Source organism: Rhinopithecus roxellana, chromosome 6, assembly GCF_007565055.1.
Source record: "Rhinopithecus roxellana isolate Shanxi Qingling chromosome 6, ASM756505v1, whole genome shotgun sequence".
Lineage (NCBI taxonomy): Eukaryota > Metazoa > Chordata > Mammalia > Primates > Cercopithecidae > Rhinopithecus > Rhinopithecus roxellana.
In genome coordinates this window covers 134,483,496-134,504,397 of record NC_044554.1, presented here as the reverse complement: position 1 = coordinate 134,504,397, position 20,902 = coordinate 134,483,496, and the positions used below count along the sequence as shown (strand labels likewise).

Below are 20,902 nucleotides of genomic sequence, written 5' to 3'. Positions count from 1 at the left end.
GAGTGCAGTGGCACGATCTCCGCTCACTGCAACCTCCACCTCCCGGGTTCAAGCCATTCTCCTGCCTCCACCTCCCAAGTGCCTGGGATTACAGGTGCATGCCACCATGCCCAGCTAATTCTTGTATTTTTAGTAGAGACAGGGCTTCACCATGTTGGCCAGGATGGTCTTGATCTCTTGACCTCATGATCCGCCCGCCTCGGCCTCCCAAAGTGCTGGGATTATAGGCATGAGCCACTGCACCCGGCCTATTTTTCTGTATACTAAAATAATTCTTTTTAAAAATTTTTACTTTAATAATTACATTCTTATAACATGGCACCCACATATAATATTACTAAAACATATTTAAAGTTCTCTACAGGTTAAGGTTGGTGATGAGGTCCCCACACTAACTCTAGTGCCTTACTCTGGATTCTGCTTTCAGTGCAGCGCTGTTCTGTACGCTAAATGTGGCACAGAACCCAACCTTCACTCAAAGTTCCTGTGGAAGAAATATTTAGAGTTCCTGCCTCCATTACCCAGATAAATCTCCAGTTTGCCTTAGAAGACAGTTAGGCACTTCCCACCTCCACACTCCCTGCTGCGCCAAGGTGGGGCCAGGCAGAGGACAAGGACAGAGCTCCAGTGAGCTCTGAGTAAAGGATGAGTCAAGATTTGGGGCTCTTGTCTTGGGTTAATCCAGGGTATTTCCTGGTCCTAGGTTCCCCAAGCTGCCTTCTTCTATAGCTGCACTTCTCCTCCCCGTTATCACCACTCACCTATGTTCAAATGTGAATGAACATATTTAAATATTAAAAGACATACACTTCACAACCAAACCAACAGTGCCAGCCACTGTAGCTCATCAGGTATCATTTCCCTGTTTGTTGGCAATTCCCAAGAATTGTGTCAGAGATATCAAAAATACAACAGCACAAATATCAACCTCTTTCACAGGACAATTTTCTTTACTCACAATTTTATATCTTGAGCTTCCTTATGCATAATCTCCAGAATAGACTTACAAGCCGCAGAGGTGCCTTCAGGTGTAGAGAGGATGGTAATTGACTTCTCAGCAGCCCCTGCATTTTCTTTACGGTGGACATCGATTCTGATAGTGGGTGCAAGCAGGGAGGAAAACCAGAGCAGTAAGCGTGTATTCACAGTGGAGTCTGTAATTATCAACTGCAAAGTCATAGGGCTTCAGGGCAAAGCAGATGACTCACTTCCCTCAAGAGCATAAACTTTCAATAAGCTGTCAACATCAATGCCTTAGGAGGCAAGTTTTAATTCTAGGAACACTCCCCTTTCTCTTTCCTCAATCCAACCAAGCAGGGACATCTTTTCATTCTACCCAAGCTGTTTGTGCTTACAGCTTCCTTTCAGATGCCACAGAACAAATGTCTCATGACAAAGAGCCTGGATTCAATCTGCTCTAAAACAAATAGGAACTGGAGGGCATGCCAAGAGAGGAGCTGGAATCCCACAAGCCAAGTTGAACTGCTTATTCTGCACAGTGTATCACTCTTCATTCATTGGATGAGCAGATTTCACCAATCTGCTTCCCCCTTTACAAGGTTCTTCCCACATTTTGCCTCCTTGATAGAGGAAAGTCTGCAACGAACAGTGATAGGAATGGAACCTGGACAGATGACAATTCTACTTCAAGAAAAGCAAGTGGTCGATAAACTCAAAATGATGTTTAATTTCACTAGTAATTATACGTCTGCCAGTTAAAAGAATGTCATTTTCTTCTAGACTTACAGAAATTGAGATAGAAAAAATTAAATATGGCCGGGCGCGGTGGCTCAAGCCTGTAATCCCAGCACTTTGGGAGGCCGAGACAGGCGGATCACGAGGTCAGGAGATCGAGACCATCCTGGCTAATACGGTGAAACCCCGTCTCTACTAAAAAATACGAAAAACTAGCCGGGCGACGAGGCGGGCGCCTGTAGTCCCAGCTACTCGGGAGGCTGAGACAGGAGAATGGCGTGAACCCGGGAGGCGGAGCTTGCAGTGAGCTGAGAGCCGGCCACTGCACTCCAGCCTGGGCGGCAGAGCAAGACTCCGTCTCAAAAAAAAAAAAGAAAGAAAAAATTAAATATGTGCAAGATGATGGGTAACAGGGCACACTCAACACTTTTGCCAGGAGTACAGAGCAAACTGGTTCAGCAAAATATTGAGCACCTTGTGACTCAAGAACTGTACTTCCTGTAATATCTACTCCTAGTAACATCTACAGATATAGTCTCATACGTGGGCCAAGAGCGATGTTTCTTACCCTTGGCACTAATGACTTTTTGGGCCAGATTCTTTGCTGTGGGTGGGGTGTCTTCTGCATTGTAGGAAATTTACTAACATCCCTGGCCTCTACCTACTACTAGATGCCAGTAGCACACCTCTCTCTCAACTCTAACAGCCAAAAATGTCTCCAGACATTGCCAAATGTCCATGGGGGTTGGGGCAGTGAGATGATCATTTATGGTTGAGAACCACTGGCATGGCAAGGTTCCGTTTCTGACAGATAGAAAGTTACAATTATCTAATTGCAGGAAGAGATGGTTAAATGTAGGAAGAGATGGTTAAGTAACAGTATATTCATATCATACAGATGTTTTTGAAAATGTGGTAAAACTACAGGTACCAACATAGTAAAAACTCCTTAAGTGAAATAATGCAATTCATATCATGACATGATTTCTTTTTTAAAGTCATACATGTTAGTAGATACAGGCAACAAATCCTATAGATACATCCCCAACTTACCAATGGCTATCCGGGTGAGACGAATGGTAACTTTTTAATTTACATATTTATGTTTTGAATTAAATATAAGTCTGCCGTTATTTAAAAAGTACAAGAAAGAAAATCAGCTACTCAAAAATGTGTGTTTTTGGGAAAATTAAGTATTTGTTGAGTTCCTCTGGCCACTCAAACACTTAGAAAGACCTAAATAACTCATGGCCGTGAGAGTGACCACTTGATCATGCCAATAAAATCAAGGTTTGGCTTTCATTTTCCTAAATGTTTGGTTGAAATCTAAAGATTTACCTCAAGAGTAAAAGAAAACTAAAAATCAGGGCAGGAAACAAATTAAGGGCTACCTAAAAATAACTAATAAAAAAATAGTGTCTTAGGTAACAGTCCCAATCTTAGGAGTCTTCTTCCCAGCTGCTGTTTCAATCCCCAGTCACTTTCAGTGATGCGTGTCTTCCAGTAACACATTAGCATCCCTCTTTGCAGTTTATTTCCACCCTTTCACTGTGCCTCGATTACTAAACTCCGATCCCCTGAGAGAAGGGAATGTGGCTTTGGAGATTAAAGTGGCCCTCTGAGACCATTCCAGAAACAGAGGTTCTGATAATGACTAATTTCAATGTCAAGAATTAATTAAATCCCCTGGCAGAGCTCTGCAAATGAATCATCGGATATAACAAAGATTGCTTCCCTTCCCCATCCCCATTTTCCTGCCCTAAATAAAACAAACAGTTCAATTTAAGTCACAGCTCTTTCATCTGACAGAGAAATGAATAGCTCGAAAAGGAACAATTCTAATCTGCTACATGACAAGGAAGGGAAGCCATATAATGAATTTCTGCAGGTAACAGTGGATCAAGAGAAGCAAGAAGCCCTTAAATTTTAAGATAAAAGCCAAGCCGATTGACTAGGTTATGGTCCAATTGTCTTTCCCACTCCTACATGATGAGGTCAGGGCCATTAATTTTGCATTCAGGTAACCAGCACCCAACATCTCCTGCTTCAAAGCAGGGGAAGGCAGGATCAGATGTCACTGCAGGGAGCAGGTGGGTATAGACCACCACTTAGTACAGTTCTTTTTGGTTCTGCATGAGAAATGGGTCAGCTAGTCCAATGCAGGCATGGTGCCTATGATGAATACGCATGCACTCTTAGGCCTGCTGGAACAAACACAAAGTATACACAGCGGTGTAGTTCTAACTTTTAGGGAAAGATTAAGCTTATTTCGTCGGATCACATTAAAAAAAAATCATTCTCCTTTCTGAATTTAAAAGGCAAAATAATCTTGTCATTTCTGTAGCTGGCCCAAGGCTTGCAGAATGGTATTTTTGGATACAACCTCTTCTTCCCAGCACATTCACAGGTTCTTCAGGAAAAACGGTAGTAACAGGCCCAGAGATGTGCCCTGTAGCACGTTACGGAGCTAGGTGTGGGGGGCGGAGCTTGTCACCAAGCTTCTCTGGGTCAAAAAATATCCACATACTGTACAACAGCATGGTTTCTAAAGCAAAACAACTAACATATAATGCATGAGGACTGAGAAGTATCTTAGATACACGTGAAGGGCTTCAAGCATAATTCACATGTAGTCATTTTAGTCATTTGACAAATAGAAGATCCTTCTATGCAGCAAGGCCCTGGCCTTGGCCCTGGGGCTACAGTAGTAAATAAAAACAAATAGTTCCTGCTTTCTGCTCATGATAATTAGCTCCAACATTTGGATGGGAATCTTCCAATCCCTTAAAGCCCACCAATTAAAAACATCAAAAAATATCCAGAAGAAAAAGCCATTCTAATCACATGGCTTAATCACAGGAAAAATTTGGACAAATAAGATGAACGATTCGAGTAAGGCAAGACCGAAAAATCATCTCTGTACTGAGGCCACAAATAAAACGGATTGGACCCAGAAAACTACTTCTAAAAGCAATGAGGGGAGGTGCGGGGTAAGGGGTGGCACAGAGAACAACCTAGAAGCTGCCTGTTTTCCAGAGCCTCCCCAACCAGAAGAGGATTAGGTATCATTTGTTTTCCATTCATGTGTGAAAATCTGAGGTTCCATTTGAGACTGAGGATTAGCTCCAGATTTATATGAAATGAACACCAAGATACTGTAAGATTTTTACATATTTCCCAAGTACTGTATAAGGAGGCCTCATGGCTGCGTTCAGAAAGGCACCAAGTACCAGAACGACACACTGCTAAGATTCCAAGGGGAATTCTCCTGAACACCCACCATACACTCAGCATACTCACTTAGACTGGGTCTGTTTGGTGATGTTCCGAATGGTGGCACCTTCTTTGCCTATGATGGCTCCAACAAATTGGGTGGGAACCAGCAGGCGCAGAGGCAAATCACATGGTTTCTGCTTGGACACAGATCCTGGAGACCCCTGCCTTGAGGAGCCCCTCTGCCCAAGCCCCCGGCGACCTCGGGGCTGTTGCAAGGGGTTTTGCTGGGCGGCCATTTCATCAGGGATATAGGCTACTTTCAAGGTGAAATTCTCTAACTGAAATCCATTCAGTTTGTCTAGTGCTCTGAAAGTTGAAAAGGGGCAGGTTTGGGAAAAGGAATCAGTCTATACGATACATCTTTTAGCAAAGCAACACCCATCTCTTCTACTCAGCATTACTAGCTAAAAACTTCTGAGTAAAGCCCCAGCACAAGCAGCAAACCTGCAACACACATAATCCTCCCCCTCCCCGCCCCGCAGCACCACCACCTGCACACATTTTCCTTTGAGACAGGTGCAGTGGGGAAAAAGGTCACAAGTTTCCAAAGGGAACTTATGAGCCATCTACTAGTGAAAAATAGAAAAACAAAAAACATTTTGTCAAACTCTTGGTTAGGTTTAACCCATAAGGTTATTAACAGTTTAGAATAGCTAAGCAGCAAGAGAGAAGCAAGTGGGCTTCTTGCCTTGGCTAATGTTTCCAAATCACAGTGGAAGAGACATTAGAAATATATACCTTTTTTACTTCACCCTCTAAAATGTGAAGTATTTAAAACCATTTTAAGAAGCAGTGGACAAATATCTCTAAATCATTCACAAACTATCCTGAATATTAAATTCTACCAGTCACACTCAGTACCTATTATGAGCCAGTCCCTGAGAAAATAGTGGTCCCTGACTTTGTGGTTTATGATCTGTTTGGGGCAAAGAGGCAGGGGTGGTGATAAACCAAAAAAAGAGAATTACTTTCTAATCTGCCCACTCTACCACACTATTTTGGGAGAGTTTCTCTCTTTTTCATCTGTTTTTTTTTTTTTTTTTTTTTGAGACAGAGTCTTGCTGTGTCACACAGGCTGGAGTATAGTGGAGCCATCTTGGCTCACTGCAACCTGTGCCTCCAGGGTTCAAGCGATTCTTGTGCCTCAGCCTCCTTAGTAGCTGGCATTACAGGCGTGCACCATCACGCCTGGCTAATTTTTGTATTTTTAGCAGAGATGGGGTTTCACCATGTTGGCCAGGCTGGTTTTGAACGCTGACCTCAAGTGATCTGCCGCACTGGCCTCCCAAAGTGCTGGGATTACAGGCATGAGCTACTGTACCCAGCCTCTTTTTCATTCTTGATCTTTATTTTAATACACAAGAAAACGTGCCCAAATCTTGAGCATAAATCTCAGTGAATTTTCACAAGGTAAACACGCTCATCCAGATCCAGAACTAGAAAACACCAGGGCCCCAGAAGCCCCACCAGTACCTGCTTCTAGTAGTTACTGCCCCCCTACCCCTTGCAGACTTCTAACACCATAGATTAATTCTGCCTATTTAAAAATTTTATGTGTGTATATATGAGTATACATATGTATTCTCTCATATCTAGAAACTTTTATTGTATATTCATCCAAATTGTTGTGTTCTATTTTCTGGGTTTGTTTTGTTTTGTATTCATTTTTTGTGTGTGTATGCTATTTGGAGAAGAGAAAATAATAAATTAGTAGAGAGGATATAGCCCAGATTTCATGAACATACACCTAATAATACATCCCTTTCTAACTCCCCAGTGCACAACAAAATGAAAAACAAAAAGAAAGAGGTCCCCACATTTCCCAGTGTCACACAGGTTCTTTGCTCAGATTCTGTTCCAATGGCCCTGAGTTTACCCCAGGTGGGAAAGAAAAATAGGCATAAAATGGTCTCTTTCTAGTTGCTTGGTGTGGTCGTTTCCGGCTTATATACTGCTTTACTTGCAAATCTACTCTCAATTCTTGACTTAAATAGAAAAACGGGGGTGGAGTGGGAGACAGTTCTAGCACCAAAAAGGTCACTGAGGGCTAGGACCTGGAAGGCAGACCCGGGCAAACAGAGGGCTCACTGACATTCTCCGGCCCAGAATGATTCTCGGTTTCTCACTTCAGTCCTCTATCACTGTCCTACCTTCTCCGGCACATGAATGAACTCTATTGTAAAAGATCAGTCATGCAGAAAGTAGCAAGTGGTTGCTCTGGCACCATCACCAACCCTCCAAGGCCCTTCCCAGAACTGCTGCTCACTGCCATACTTCTACAAATGGACCAGTCCTTTCTATATGTTTACAAACACATGTATTCATGTTCAGTACCTTCGTTAAAAGCATAATTGGGGTTGTGATGTACATTGCTCTGTGGCTTCTTTTTAAATACCATGTCTTGGGATATTTCTATGTGATTTCTATGTCAGAGGGCATTCTTTTCATAAGCTTCAGAGGGTGACAGCTGGCACATGCCACATTTACTTTGCCAATACCTTGATGACAGACCCCTAATGCTGTGCTTTCCTCCTGCCCCTTTTTCCTTAAGGGAATGTGGATTAAGGGCCCTAAAATATTGTGGTTATTTCTAAAGGAAGACAACAACTGATAAATTTTAATATTTATGGTGTATATTTGTTAGAAAAAGTTGGAGTTGCAGAAGAGTCAATCAACTACAGATTCTTTCAAAACAGCTTTAATTTTTTTTTTTTGAAACGGACTTTTGTTCTTGTTGCCCAGGCTGGAGTGCAGTGGTGTGATCTTGGCTCACTGCAACCTCCACCTCCTGGGTTCAAGCAATTCTCCTGCCTCGGCCTCCTGAGTACCTGGGATTACAGGCACATGCCACCACCCCCAGCTAATTTTTGTATTTTTAGTAGAGTTGAGTTTTGCTGTGTTGGCCCAGGCTGGTCTCAAACTCTCGACCTTAGGTGATCCACCCACCTGGGCCTCCCAAAGTGCTGGGATTACAGGTGTGAGCCACCACACCCGGCCTTAAATGTTTTTAAAGTCGGGAATAAACAGATCATTGAAGGTTCTTTCAAAAAATCAGGAAACCTGAACCCACTGAAGGCATCAACTACATCTAGGCATAAAAGGTAGTCTAGACTTTTTCATTACAAATGGCGTATTGCCAGCTTCAGAAGAGAGTAAGTATATTTTGACTAGTAAATTAAGTCATTAATGTTACAAAAATGGTAGATAACTTTCTTCTTGACTGAGATAGACATATACAGATAGATATCATTCTCCCTGGGGTAAAACCAAGGTATACACATCAGTTACCAGATGCTCCTATATTCTAGAACCATCTAAATAGTCACATGTATCACAAGAAACAACTTTTTAACTTGGCAAAAACTAACTTCTAATTTTTATTGTGCTGCTTTAAAAAGATTTTTCCTTGTGGGGAAAAGAAAAGATTCTCTCACTGAAGAGGTCAGGTGGCCTGGGGCTCTAGTCCCCAGTGTGCCTTCTGGGCCCCAATGGCTAAAAACTAAGGCTGTTCCAGACAGAATGCAGACAGCCACTATTGTGTGTATCTTACTATCTAACTGCCATCTAAGCAGAGTTCCTGACCCTCAAATCACAGTGCTCCATCCACACTCAGACACAACTGAAAAGGTACAGGAGGAAACTAACTGCAGAATGGTGGCTTTCTCATGCCTGCAGCTCCTAAATTACTGAATTTAAGTCAACTACTAGAACCTTTCTGGGCACAAGGTTTATTATTCAGCTATGTCATATGGTGATCTGCTGAGTTCATGGGGAAAAAATTTTTAGTATTTTCACCAAACCCACCGTAAATGCAAGACATGAGATGAACTGTCATAATTATTTGACACACATGTATTCAGGGTTTTTTTGTTTTGTTTTTTGAGACGGAGTCTCACTCTTTTGCCCAGGCTGGAGTGCAATGACGCGATCTCGGCTCACTGCTACAACCTCAGCCTCCTTGGTTTGAGCAATTCTCCTTCCTCCTCCTCCCAAGTAGCTGGGATTACATGTATGTACCACCACACCCAGCTAATTTTTTTTTTTTTTTTTTTAAACTAGAGACGGGGTTTCACCACATTGGTCAGGCTGGTCTCGAACTTCTGACCTCAAGTGATCCACCTGCGTCTGCCTCCCAAAGTGCTTGGATTACAGGCGTGAGCCACAGCGCCTGGCCAGGATCCTGTGATTACTTGACTCTTTGCTCTTGGTGCTATTTTAAGGGTTGCTGAGAAGGTGCTGAGCAATTTTGCCAGTTGGTAGAATTTAATTGTATTGATAAGAAGTTTACTGGGGTGAGGTACAGTGGCTCATGCCTGTAATCCCAACACTTCAGGAGACCAAGGTAGGTGGATCACTTGAGGTCAGGAGCTCAAGACCAACTTGGACAATATGGCAGAACTCTGTCTCTACTTAAAGTACAAAAATTAGCCAGGCATGGTGGCCTTCCAGCTACTTGGGAGGCTGAGGCATAAGAATTGCTTGAATCTGGGAGGTGGAGGTTGCAGTGAGCCAAGACTGCCCCACTGCACTCCAGCCTAGGTGATGGAATGAGACTTTGTCTCCAAAAAAAAAAAAAAAAAAAAAAAAATTGTTCATTGGGGTAGATCACAATTTAGAGCTGAATGGGCCTCAATAGAGACAATAAGTAGTTCAACTTGAGGAGGAGGGAGAAAGAGAAAGAAAAAAGGAGAAGAGGCCGGGTGCGGTGGCTCAAGCCTGTAATCCCAGCACTTTGGGAGGCCGAGACGGGCGGATCACGAGGTCAGGAGATCGAGACCATCCTGGCGAACATGGTGAAACCCCGTATCTACTAAAAAATACAAAAAACTAGCCAGGCGAGGTGGTGGGCACCTGTAGTCCCAGCTACTCGGGAGGCTGAGGCAGGAGAATGGCATGAACCTGGGAGGCGGAGCTTGCAGTGAGCTGAGATCCGGCCACTGCACTCCAGCCCGGGTGACAGAGCAAGACTCCGTCTCAAAAAAAAAAAAAAAAAAAAAAAAGAAGAAGAAGAAGAAGAAAAAAGGAGAAGAAATGAGACCCAGACAAGTTAAACGTACCCAAGAGTCCACACATACAGATCTGAATAATGAAAAAAGAATACGGACTAGAGACCAGAATTCTAGGCCAGCTTGAACATTAAGTAACCACGTTATCCTCCAAAGGTCATTTTCCTGTTTGGCATTAGCCATCTCCCTAATAAAATTAAAAGATTAGATTCATGGTCCCTTTCAGCTCTCAAATTTCATGCCTGGCTGGATGCAGGAGCTCACACCTCTAATTCTAGCACTCTGGGAGGCCAAGGAGGGAGGATCACTTGAGTCCAGCAGTTTGAGATCAGTCTGGGCAACATAGTGAGACCCCGTCTCTTAAAAAAAAAAAAAAAAAAAGTTAGGTGGGTGTGGTGGCACATGCCTGTAGTCCCAGCTACTCGGGAGGCTGTGGTGGGAGGACTGCTTGGGTCCAGGACGTTGAGGCTACATTGAGCCATGATTGTGTTACTGCACTCCCAAGTCTGCCTGGGCAACAGAATGAGAACCTGTCTCAAAAAATAATAAAATAAAATAAATAAAATTCCATGTCTAAAAATCTCTTTTTTATTCCCAGATGTCACCCTGTATATAATACAGGGTCCTCACAAAATGAGGTTTAACCCATTATTGAAAAGTCATAAATTCAATGATCTCCTTGTACCAAGAATAAGGGGTTGACACAATTCAGCAATCATTATTGAAAGCCTGGGTAATATGATTTTAAGGATGTACTTTAATGAAATAAATATGGACGAAGCCCAAATGTAGGGCTTCATGACTAAATTGGTTCTAAAAACAAAACGGTATGGGCAAATGCCCTAGATGATGCACAACAGAAGATGGGACAGGTAAACTGTGGTGAGGATCCAACACTATGCAGAGATTAGAATCAGTATAAATACACTGAATGAAAAACACACAAAACTCTGCAGAATGATCTTTGTAATTCTGAAAGTTACAATGCATGGGACAAAGTCTACAAAACTATGGCAAATTTAACAGTGGTTATCCCTGAATGGCAAAAAATCCCTTTGTCTCGCTGCTTTATTTCTTTTTTGAAAATAAGTCTTTTATTTACATAATTGTCAAAGTTTAAATGGGAATTTTCTTACCGTTAGCCACTGGCCAAGTTGCTTCAAACACTTCTAACCATAACCACATTTACCTTATACAGATCTTCACAGTGATACAAAGGAACTGCAATGATAGTTTCTTTTTTTTGTTTTTTGTTTTCTCTTTTTTCGAGATGGAGTTTTGCTCTTGTCGCCCAGGCTAGAGTGCAATGGTGTGATCTCGGCTCACTGCAACGTCCGCCTCCCAGGTTCAAGCAATTCTCCTGCCTCAGAATGATAGTCTTAAAGTATGAATAAACATTGCTATTCCCTAACAAAAATAAACATCAGAATTAACCCCAAACAAAAGAAAGTGTAAGAACTCAATGTCTACACATTTTCTAGGGGGTTATTTCTTTGTCATACATGACAAATCCTCTCATGAGTAATGTCTGTCCTTGACTGTCTTATCTCAACATCTCTGGAAGAGAGAAGGAAAAAGGTGAGCCTCTCTTGCTCTGAGGAGCAAGAAAAGGTGCATTCACTAAACACATACTTCCATTTTTAATGAAACTATTTAATGAATTTGAAATTTAAACTTGTCAAATTTTTATTTTAATAATTCAAGACTTAAGCCTAAAATGAACACATGTATTAATATTTTCTAGAATATGTGTGCTATTAACCTTTGATTTATTTTAGCCACAAGGTGGCAGGAATTTCCATGTTAAATTCTGTCTTAAAGACATAGCCATATTTGAGGATTCCTCTTAAATGATATTCATAGAGCTTTAAGTAACAGGCAGCTACAACCATGTTAAAACTAGGTCCCTGGCTCCTCAGCATCAGTGACCAGCCATCACTGGAAAGGAAGTATACCAAACAATAACGGGGGCAGCAGCAGCAATCAAACATGTTGGAAAAATACTTAATAGCTGCTAACTTTTGAGCTCTGACTACCTTACCTTATAGGTATTATGAAACATGTTTTGGAGGCATTATCTTAGTTTTCTCAGTAGCCATATTAGCTAAAGACTATAGTTATTCCCATTTTAGAAATGAGGCTGAACCATGACAGACTAACTTGACCAACGTCAGCTAGAACAGTGGTGGCACACAGTCTATTCCAAGAAACTGGGCTCCGGAATTGAACTCAACCTCCAAGTTCACTTCACAAGTACATCAAGGTCACACAGCCTTCCAAGCAACAGATGTTACAAAGAGAAAACTGAGAATTATCAAACTAGCCCTTTTACTTAAAGATTGAGCTTTGGGTGGCCTGCCAAGGAAGGCATGGAGAAATGACACCAGGCTGTCATGTTTGGAGCCCATGGAGCAGGCCTATAGGGTTCACTGGAAGTCCTCAAAGTCAGTCCTGGAAGGACCAGACTTTCCCAGGCTCAAGCCTCTTCAAACTGCTCCAAGCAGCCCAAACCAGTGGGTTAAACTATAAATACATGCATATATGCACAAATATTTGTTTCTCTTTAATCTTCACTTTGTAGCTGAGAAAACCGAAACTCAGAAGTCGAGGTTACTAAGTCAGGGCTACCTGACTTTGGAGTTTACACTTCTCTACTACAACCAATGCCTCTCAAATAAAATTAATTCTCCTCACAGAATGAAAATATATTCCATATCCCTTTTAAAAGCTTATTAGAAAACTCTAATAACAATTTTTGTAACACTGTAACACAAAACTGAGTTTTCTACTCCTTAGATCAGTTAACTTTTTAAATACCTCATTGCTTTCTAATTCTCTCCATCTTTGAATTCTTGCAGAGGGAATGAGAACAATATTCCTATAAGGCCACTTGACTGCCAGGAACTAAAAGTAGGCAGTCCCTCTCCAAATATTCTTATTGGCAACTTTTGGTCAGTATTTAGTATTTAATAGGTGTTAACTGACTGAATATTAGAACAAAGGATATGAAGACTACTTCCCTAATCGAAATGCCTAATTTATTTAAGTTACCTAATTACTAATTACACAATTCCTAACAGCCTTTTCCTTCCTCCTTGGGATCAATGGAAGCCTACCTATCTCTTAACAACCATGCTAAAGAATTTTGAGAACACCAGGGTGTCTACATTCAGTTTGCTGTCATGGTTAGGATTCTTTTCAGCAATAATTCTGCCTTGACTAGCCAGTCTACCTTTCCTGTGCTTGCAGTCATAATGCTTTGTTTGTTTGTTTTCAAAGAAGGAAGGCTAAATGTCAATTACTTTATCCTTACCAAAATCTTATGCCTCTTCAAAGCTATATAGCTTATGTCTCCAACTTATGTTCTCCCATTCAACTAATTAACTGTTAAATAAGCATTTTGTTTCCCCTTAGCTAATTTAAGTTTTCAAATAAGGCCACAACAACAGGCCTCTGACAATCTCCAAATATCCTTGGGTTTATCACATTATCCCGTATTTTCCAACAGGGACTGGGCTCTACCAAATATTCAATATAAATCTTTGTAAAGTAAAACACGGCCAGGTGCAGCGGCTCATGCCTGTAATCCCAGCACTTTGGGAGGCTGAAGTGGGCAGATCACTTGAGCCCAGGAGTTCAAGACCAGCCTGGGCAACGTGGTGAAACCCCATGTCTACAAAAAATACAAAAAAAAAAAAAAAAAAAAAAAAAAATTTGCCAGTCTCATAACCCAGCCTCAAAATAAATAAAAATTAAAACACGATGGAGCCTCTACTTTCTCAATGCCCTCACTTTTATCCCTCATTCTACTGAGGGTATAAAAGGTAAAATTTTCCTGGTCTTCTTACATGATACAACTGAAGAACAAAATTAGTCAAAAAAAGAAGAGAAAGAAAAATCAATTTGTTTTATGACTCATACCACAATTTCCATAATGTCTGAGACCTTATGCAAATTGCCAAAAATTTTTAAATGAACAAAGGATACAAACAGAAGAAATAACAGAATGTGTTTAAACATATTAAAGCCTCCAGTCTCACTTATGGGAAAAGTGAAAATTAACATGATATATCAGTTTCACATACTAGATTGGGAAAGTGTGATAAAGTCCTGTGTTGGGGAGAATTGGAGAAATGAACACCCCCACAACGCTGAAGAGAATTTAAACTAGCTCAAGCTCTACAACAAAATTTAAAGTGCAGTTCTACTTCTGGGAATTTATCATACAGATACATGCTTGCATACACATGACACGCAAAAAGATTCACTACAATATTGTTTATAACTGCAAGAGACTAGAAACAACCTAAATATCCAAACTGCAATTAATCAAAGTCATGCCATATCTGTACAATCAAGTACTATGTAACTATAAAAAATATATTTATATACACAAAACATTCCAATGTTATGGTATCATTTGTGTAAAAGCAGGAATAGATACATGTAACATTTGTTTTCCACATGGTTATCTCCCAAGAGATGAGGTAGTTGGGGAGTAATACTAGGAGGAAGATTTGTACTGTGTGCATCTTCAAATCTTTTATATTTTGAACCATGTGAGTGTTATTGATTTTACAAATAAAGTTCCATTTACCTTATACACATTTCCATCTTCTTCTCAGTCTTATCTTTCCTTTCATAGTCCCTCCCGAGTGAGTACTGCTTTTAGTAACCTAGATGAGCTCCTACTCTTGCAGCTTGTTTTACCTTTCCCCTTCAGGGCTCAGAGTCAGCCAGTGTGGTCTTTTCTTTCACCTTTCTGACACAGAGGACAGTCAGCCTGCTCCTGCCAGTATGGTATCTGGAGGTAGTTCAGGCTTCCATAGTCACCTAACACCCAGTGCTGTGCTACTGAGCACTTTGTATGCCATTCTTTCATGTTCATATTCTGAGCAGATCTGTTAAAGGCCATAAATTTGTGGGACCCCTATTTCTCTCTCTAGTGCTCAATTTATTAGATCATTTCAATTAGATATAGAATTATCTTTTCCTAGGGGAGACTGTTTCATCTGTAAAGTAGTGCCTGTTTACTGCATTGGAATATATTTTTTCCCATAAATCTAAGAGCAAATTACACTGATCCAACATCTGCATGCTCCTAAATGACAATAGTAATCAGGTAATCAGTGAGTAAGAAGACTTAACATTTAACACTGTTGTTTAACACATGATCCAACTTACCAGCTTTAGATAAAATAGCAGTAATATATGTGTCATACAAGACTGGGAGAGGGTGAGAGACTTTATGTTATTTGGCAACAATACCAAGGCCCAGAGTTTCTGCAAATAGGGTGTGATTTAGTTTCATACTAGACCACTCTATTATTGGCATTAAAGATATATTGAAAATGTAATATAACTTTAACCAATGTAGATTCTTATTAGACATTCAAACTTAAAAAGAAAGGCACGATTAAAGGGTCAAACTTTGTAAAATAAAGCTTCTCTCTGCCACCCACCAGCCCTTATCAATTGAGAAATCCACAAAATATGTTACTGTACTTAACTTAGTTATTATATAAAGATTAAAAGTTTCAAGCTGCTTACTGTCTAGCTTGGTCCTTACTGGAATAGGTTACATTTACAACTGCAGTTTCCGAGTCAGTGTTCACTAGAGGAAGAGAAAAACGAAGAAAATAAAAGTTAGTTTTCTTTCTACTTCCTTCCTTTTACAAATTTGAAAGCAATTCAGAAGACATGTACCTTGCTCACAGCTCTCCACCACTCCATACTGGACTAGTAAACTATCCAGCACCTATCAGGAGGGGGAGAGAAAATTAAAAAGTTTGAGTTTCCCAAGTTATTATCAAGGGCAGGAATATGTCTTAAAATCACTAAGTAATTGTGATGGAAAAGAGCCAAAAAATTATCTGGGGCTTTGGACTGCCGAACTAAGGGATGGATACCACAAATACCACACTCAGACTTGTCTCTTCTGCCCTCTCCTAGATCCCTGACATTAATCTCATTTCCTGGGGCTAACCCAGAAGTAACATTGGCTAAGCAAAGTATGCAAAGCCACAGCTGCCTGGTTCCTGAGGCTGAAGGAGAAGGAGCATATATTTCTCACACATACACAAACACATCATCATATTTTCTCCTTGTATACAAAGTCACTAGATAAGGGACCAAGTTAAAAACTAAAGTTTAACAGGGTGTGGTGGCTCGCACCTGTAATCCTAGCACTTTGGGAGGCCAAGATGGGAGCATTGCTTGAGGCCAGGAGTTCGAGACCAGCCTGGTCAACATAGTGAGATCCCATCTCTAAAAAATAAAATAAAAAGAGAAAAAAACTAAAGTTTTATCTATAATATGTTATTTTCCAAAGGACTTCCTTTACAGCTCTAATGGTTCTTACAGAACAGATTGCTCAAGGCAGGCTAGCAAAATGAAGACAGCACAGTGCATACTCTACCTGGAGTCGAATTTAAAGCCCAACATAAACACACAGACAGCAAAAGTATGAAATGAAGCGAACATTTCTTAGTCTACACAGGGTTGGGAAATGTACAATCTGAAGCTATCTATGTTTTCACCATCTTTCCTGTAGCTGTATTATAGTACACATGTTATCCAAATGGAGAGGCTGTTAAAACAGTAACTAAGTTTATTATAATATCAACTGCAGATATATGTCTTGTCAATATAAACCAAATTCAGGTGTCCTTAGCTTCTAAGCGCTATAGCAAAACAAAGTAAGCTTCTGTAAATAATAGCAAACTACTTACTCATCAATTTGACTACAAATTTTCTTATTTATTTATGAGACAGGGTCTTGCTATGTCACCCAGGCTGGAGTGCAGTGACATGATCACAGCTCACTGCGGCCTCAACCTTCTGAGTTTAAGTGATCTTCTCACCTCAGCCATCCAAGCAGCCAGCACTACAGGTGCACAGCGCCACCCTCAGCTAATTTTTAAAATTTTTTGTAGAGATGAGGTCTCACTATGTTGCCCAGGCTGGTCTCAAAATCCTGAGCTCAAGGAATCCTCCTGCCTTGGCCTCCCAAAGTGCCGTGATTACAGATGTTAGCCCTAGCCGAACTGCAAAGTTAAAAAGGCTGTTCCTTGAAAATGTTTTTCAGGTGCCAGGAAACAGTAAACCATTAGAAAACAAATTTTTATGATAATTTACTACTAAACTTAAGCAATTTCTTCTAAAGGAAGGTTTATCTTAGGTGGTATATTTTAGGCTTTTGTCTACTGTTTCCAGTTTGAAACATATAACACGGTTTGTCTGGGGTGAGCTTTTGTTTTTAGTTTTGGGACAGGGTCTCACTGTCACCTATGCTGGAGTGCAGTGGCACGACCATACCTCACTGTAGCGTCAATCACTGGGCTCAAGCAATCCCACACCAGCTTTCTGAGTAACCAGCACTACAGGTGCATGCCACCACACCTGGCTAATTTTTAAGTTTTTCGTAGAGATGGGGGTCTTGCTATGTTGCCCAGACTGGTCTCAAACTCCCAGATTCAACGGATCGTCCCAGCTGGGCCTCCCCAAGTGCTGAGATTACAGGCGTGACCCAGCGCCTGGCCTGGTTTTTCTTTTAAATAAGGTTAATACCTATTTATGAGTGAAATGCCCTTTCATTTATTTTTATTTGGTAAATTTCCTTTGCATGAGGTAAACTGAATTTTTATTTGGTAAATTTCTTTTGCATGAGGTATACACACAGAAGCACATTAATCTTTGTCTCTGATTACAGCTATTGTTAACCACAAAAAGACATTCAAATATTTCATGAGTGAAGTGAATACTTTAGAGGAGGAAATCCTGGTATATCTTATAGGAAGGGTACTCTGTAAAAGTGCTTGGCTGTTTTATAGGTGAATTTGCCATATGATGTTGATCACAGACTCATTTTATAAAGGCCAAAAATTAAGAAACCTCTCACACTGCCATTCAAAGAGAAAATATACAACACATAATTCCTTAAATTAAAAACAAGGATGGCTGGGCACGGTGGCTCATGCCTGTAATCCCAGCACTTTGGGAAGTCGAGGAGGGTGGATCACCTGAAGTCAGGAGTTCGAGACCAGCCTGGCCAACATGGCAAAATCTCATCTTTATTAAAAATACAAAAATATTGGCAGGGCACAGTGGCTCACGCCTGTAATCCCAGCACTTTGGGAGGCTGTGGTGGGCAGATCACGAGGTCAGGAGTTTGAGAGCAGCCTGGCCAACATGGTGAAGTCCTGTCTCTACTAAAAATACAAAAATTTGTTGGGCATGGTGGTATGCACTTGTAGTCCCAGCTACTCAGGAGGCTGAGGCAGGAGAACTGCTTGAACCCAGGAGGCAGAGGTTGCAGTGGGCTGAGATCATGCCACTGCATTTCAGCCTGGGTGACAGAGCAAGACTCTTGTCTTTAAAAAAAAAAAAAAAAGAAAGAAAGAAAGAAAAAAACCCACAAAAAATTAGCTGAGCTTGGTGGCAGGTGCCTGTAATACCAGCTACTCAGGAGGCTGAGGCAGAAGAATTACTTGAACCTGGGAGGCGGAGGTTGCAGTGAGCTCAGACCACACCATTGCATTCCAGCCTGGGAAACAGAGCAAGACTGCATTAAAAAAAAAAAAAAAAAAAAAAAGGAGGGAGAGGGCAACCCTAATTTTCTAAACAAAAATGAAATTTTTTCAATATGAAAAATGTTTTACTCCATACTTAAGTCAGAATTCTAACAAATTCATTCCACCTTCAGTAATGAAGGCAGAAGGAAAAGAATGCCTACCATCAAAATTTAGTTTTTAAATGAAAGCCACACTAATAATAGTAGAGCTTTATAGCAACTTGGATGGAGGCAGGGGTAGCAGAGGGGTTCAGGGAGTAGGGGGTAGTTGCCAGTTTAATATGTCATTTAAAATTTAGCTTTTAGGGCCAGACACAGTGGCTCATGCCTGTAATCCAGCACTTTGGGAGGCCAAGACAAGTGGATCACTAGAGGTTAGGAGTTTGAGACCAGCCTGGCCAACATGGTGAAACCCCATCCCCACTAAAAATACAAAAATCAGCCAGGTGTGGTGGCGCATGCCTGTAATCCCAGCTACTCAGGAGGCTGAGGCAGGAGAATTGCTTGAACCTGGGAGGTGGAGGTTGCAATGAACTGAGATTGCACCACTGCATTCCAGCCTGGGCAACAGAGCAAGACTCTGTCTCAAAATAAAATTTAGTTTTTAAATAAAAGCCACACTAATAGTACAGCTTTATAGCAACTTGGATGGAGGTAGGGGTAGAGGAGGGGTTTAGGGAGTAGGAGATAGTTGCCAATTTGTTTAATTAAACATCCTTCTTAATTCTTCTGAAAAGCAATTTGTTCAGTAATTAAGTATATTAGTCTCCACACAGATTACCCTATGCCACCTTAACTTTTATTACTCTTAGAGATAACACTACAAAAGTTAAACACCTGTGATCTATAAACAATACCGACTAAACCTACAATAATGCCAAGGCAACAAATATTCTTTAAAAGCTACAGTGCCAAAGTGATAAATATTTATATACACACATACATACAACGATACAGATAACCTGTATCGTTTATATGTATACAAACTGTATCATATAATCATATAAATGATACAGGTGAACTTTTTAACTTAAAAAATCAGGGGACAATCCTTTCATGCTCTTCCTTTCCAAGTTAGGCCTGGTAGAATGGCTTCTACAAAGAAGGGTTGTGAGAAGAAGGGCCGCTCTGCCACCAACAAGTTGATGACCTGAGAATGCATCATCAACATTCACAAGGGTATTCATAGAGTGTGCTTCAAGAAGACTGCCCTTGGGCATTCAAAGAGATCTGGAAATTTGCTAAGAAGGAGACACGTGTTCACAGACACGAGGCTCAACAAAGTTGTCTGGACCAAAGGAATAACGAATGTCCTATACGATAATATGTGAGCAGCTGTCCAGGAAATGTAATGAAAATGAAGATTCGCCAAACGAGCTCTATATTTTGATTACCTGTGTACCTATTACCACTTTCAAAAATCTATAGTCAGTCAATGCGGATGAGAACTAGCCACTGATCATCAAATATGTTAAAGTTATAAAACCACACACACACACACACGAAGAAATATACATTAAAATTTTCACTGCATATATTCAAAACAAAATTGCTTGTATAGTTAAACATTTTATTCCTAAGAACAGATAAATGCTATTGGTTGTCAACTTCTGTGTAGGTAAAGTCTTTTTTTTTTTTTTTTTTTTTTTTTTTACAGCCTTACTCTATCACCCAGGCTGGAGTGCAATGGTACAATCTTGGCTCACTGCAACCTCTGCCTCCCAGGTTCAAGTGATTCTCCTGTCTCAGCCTCCCAAGTAGCTGGGATTACAGGCACAAGACACCACACCCAGCTAATTTTTGTATTTTCAGTAGAGACAGGGTTTCACCATGTTGCCCAGGCTGGTCTTGAACTCCTGACCTCAAGTGATCCACCTGCCTTGGCCCCCAAAGTGATGGGATTACAGGTGTGAGCCACCACACCCGGCCATGTAAACTCTTTAGAAAGGTAACTAGAAACTACAATCCTGTGCACTTTTTTAAAATGGTAACTTTTATTGTCTGTAAATAATACTTCAACAAGCATGACCTTAAAACAAACAAACAAAAAAAACACAAACAAAAAGCCTCTAATCCTTAGAAGAAATAGGTGCAGAATCAATCCTGGTACCTAGCTGTGAACAAATTTAACACAACTTAGGAGATTTTACATACACCCCATAGATGGATTTCAGTGGATCTTTGATGTCTTACTCAAAGTTTCATGTACAAGGTTTGGAAGTAATGACAACAGAATAGGGAGAGGGCTGTCAATAGCCTAATAAGATTTCCAAATCTCAAAAGGATTTCCAACCCCCAAAACGACTTGAACTGTACTACAGTAACCCCATCAATCTTAAGGCAGGCCATTATC

General features: G+C 40.8%; 1 protein-coding gene across 1 annotated transcript in view; it reads right to left on the bottom strand.

The window, feature by feature from the left end:
• The window catches only part of IGF2BP3 (insulin like growth factor 2 mRNA binding protein 3), a 153,884-nt gene that overhangs the window by 30,764 nt on the left and 102,218 nt on the right, over positions 1 to 20,902 (bottom strand). Inside the window, exons 4-7 of the mRNA XM_010353052.2 lie at positions 15,684 to 15,735; positions 15,528 to 15,591; positions 4,996 to 5,277; positions 959 to 1,093 (exon numbers count right to left, since the gene is read on the bottom strand). Coding sequence (XP_010351354.1) covers positions 959 to 1,093; positions 4,996 to 5,277; positions 15,528 to 15,591; positions 15,684 to 15,735 — 533 coding nt within the window. The remainder of the gene's footprint in view (positions 1 to 958; positions 1,094 to 4,995; positions 5,278 to 15,527; positions 15,592 to 15,683; positions 15,736 to 20,902) is intronic.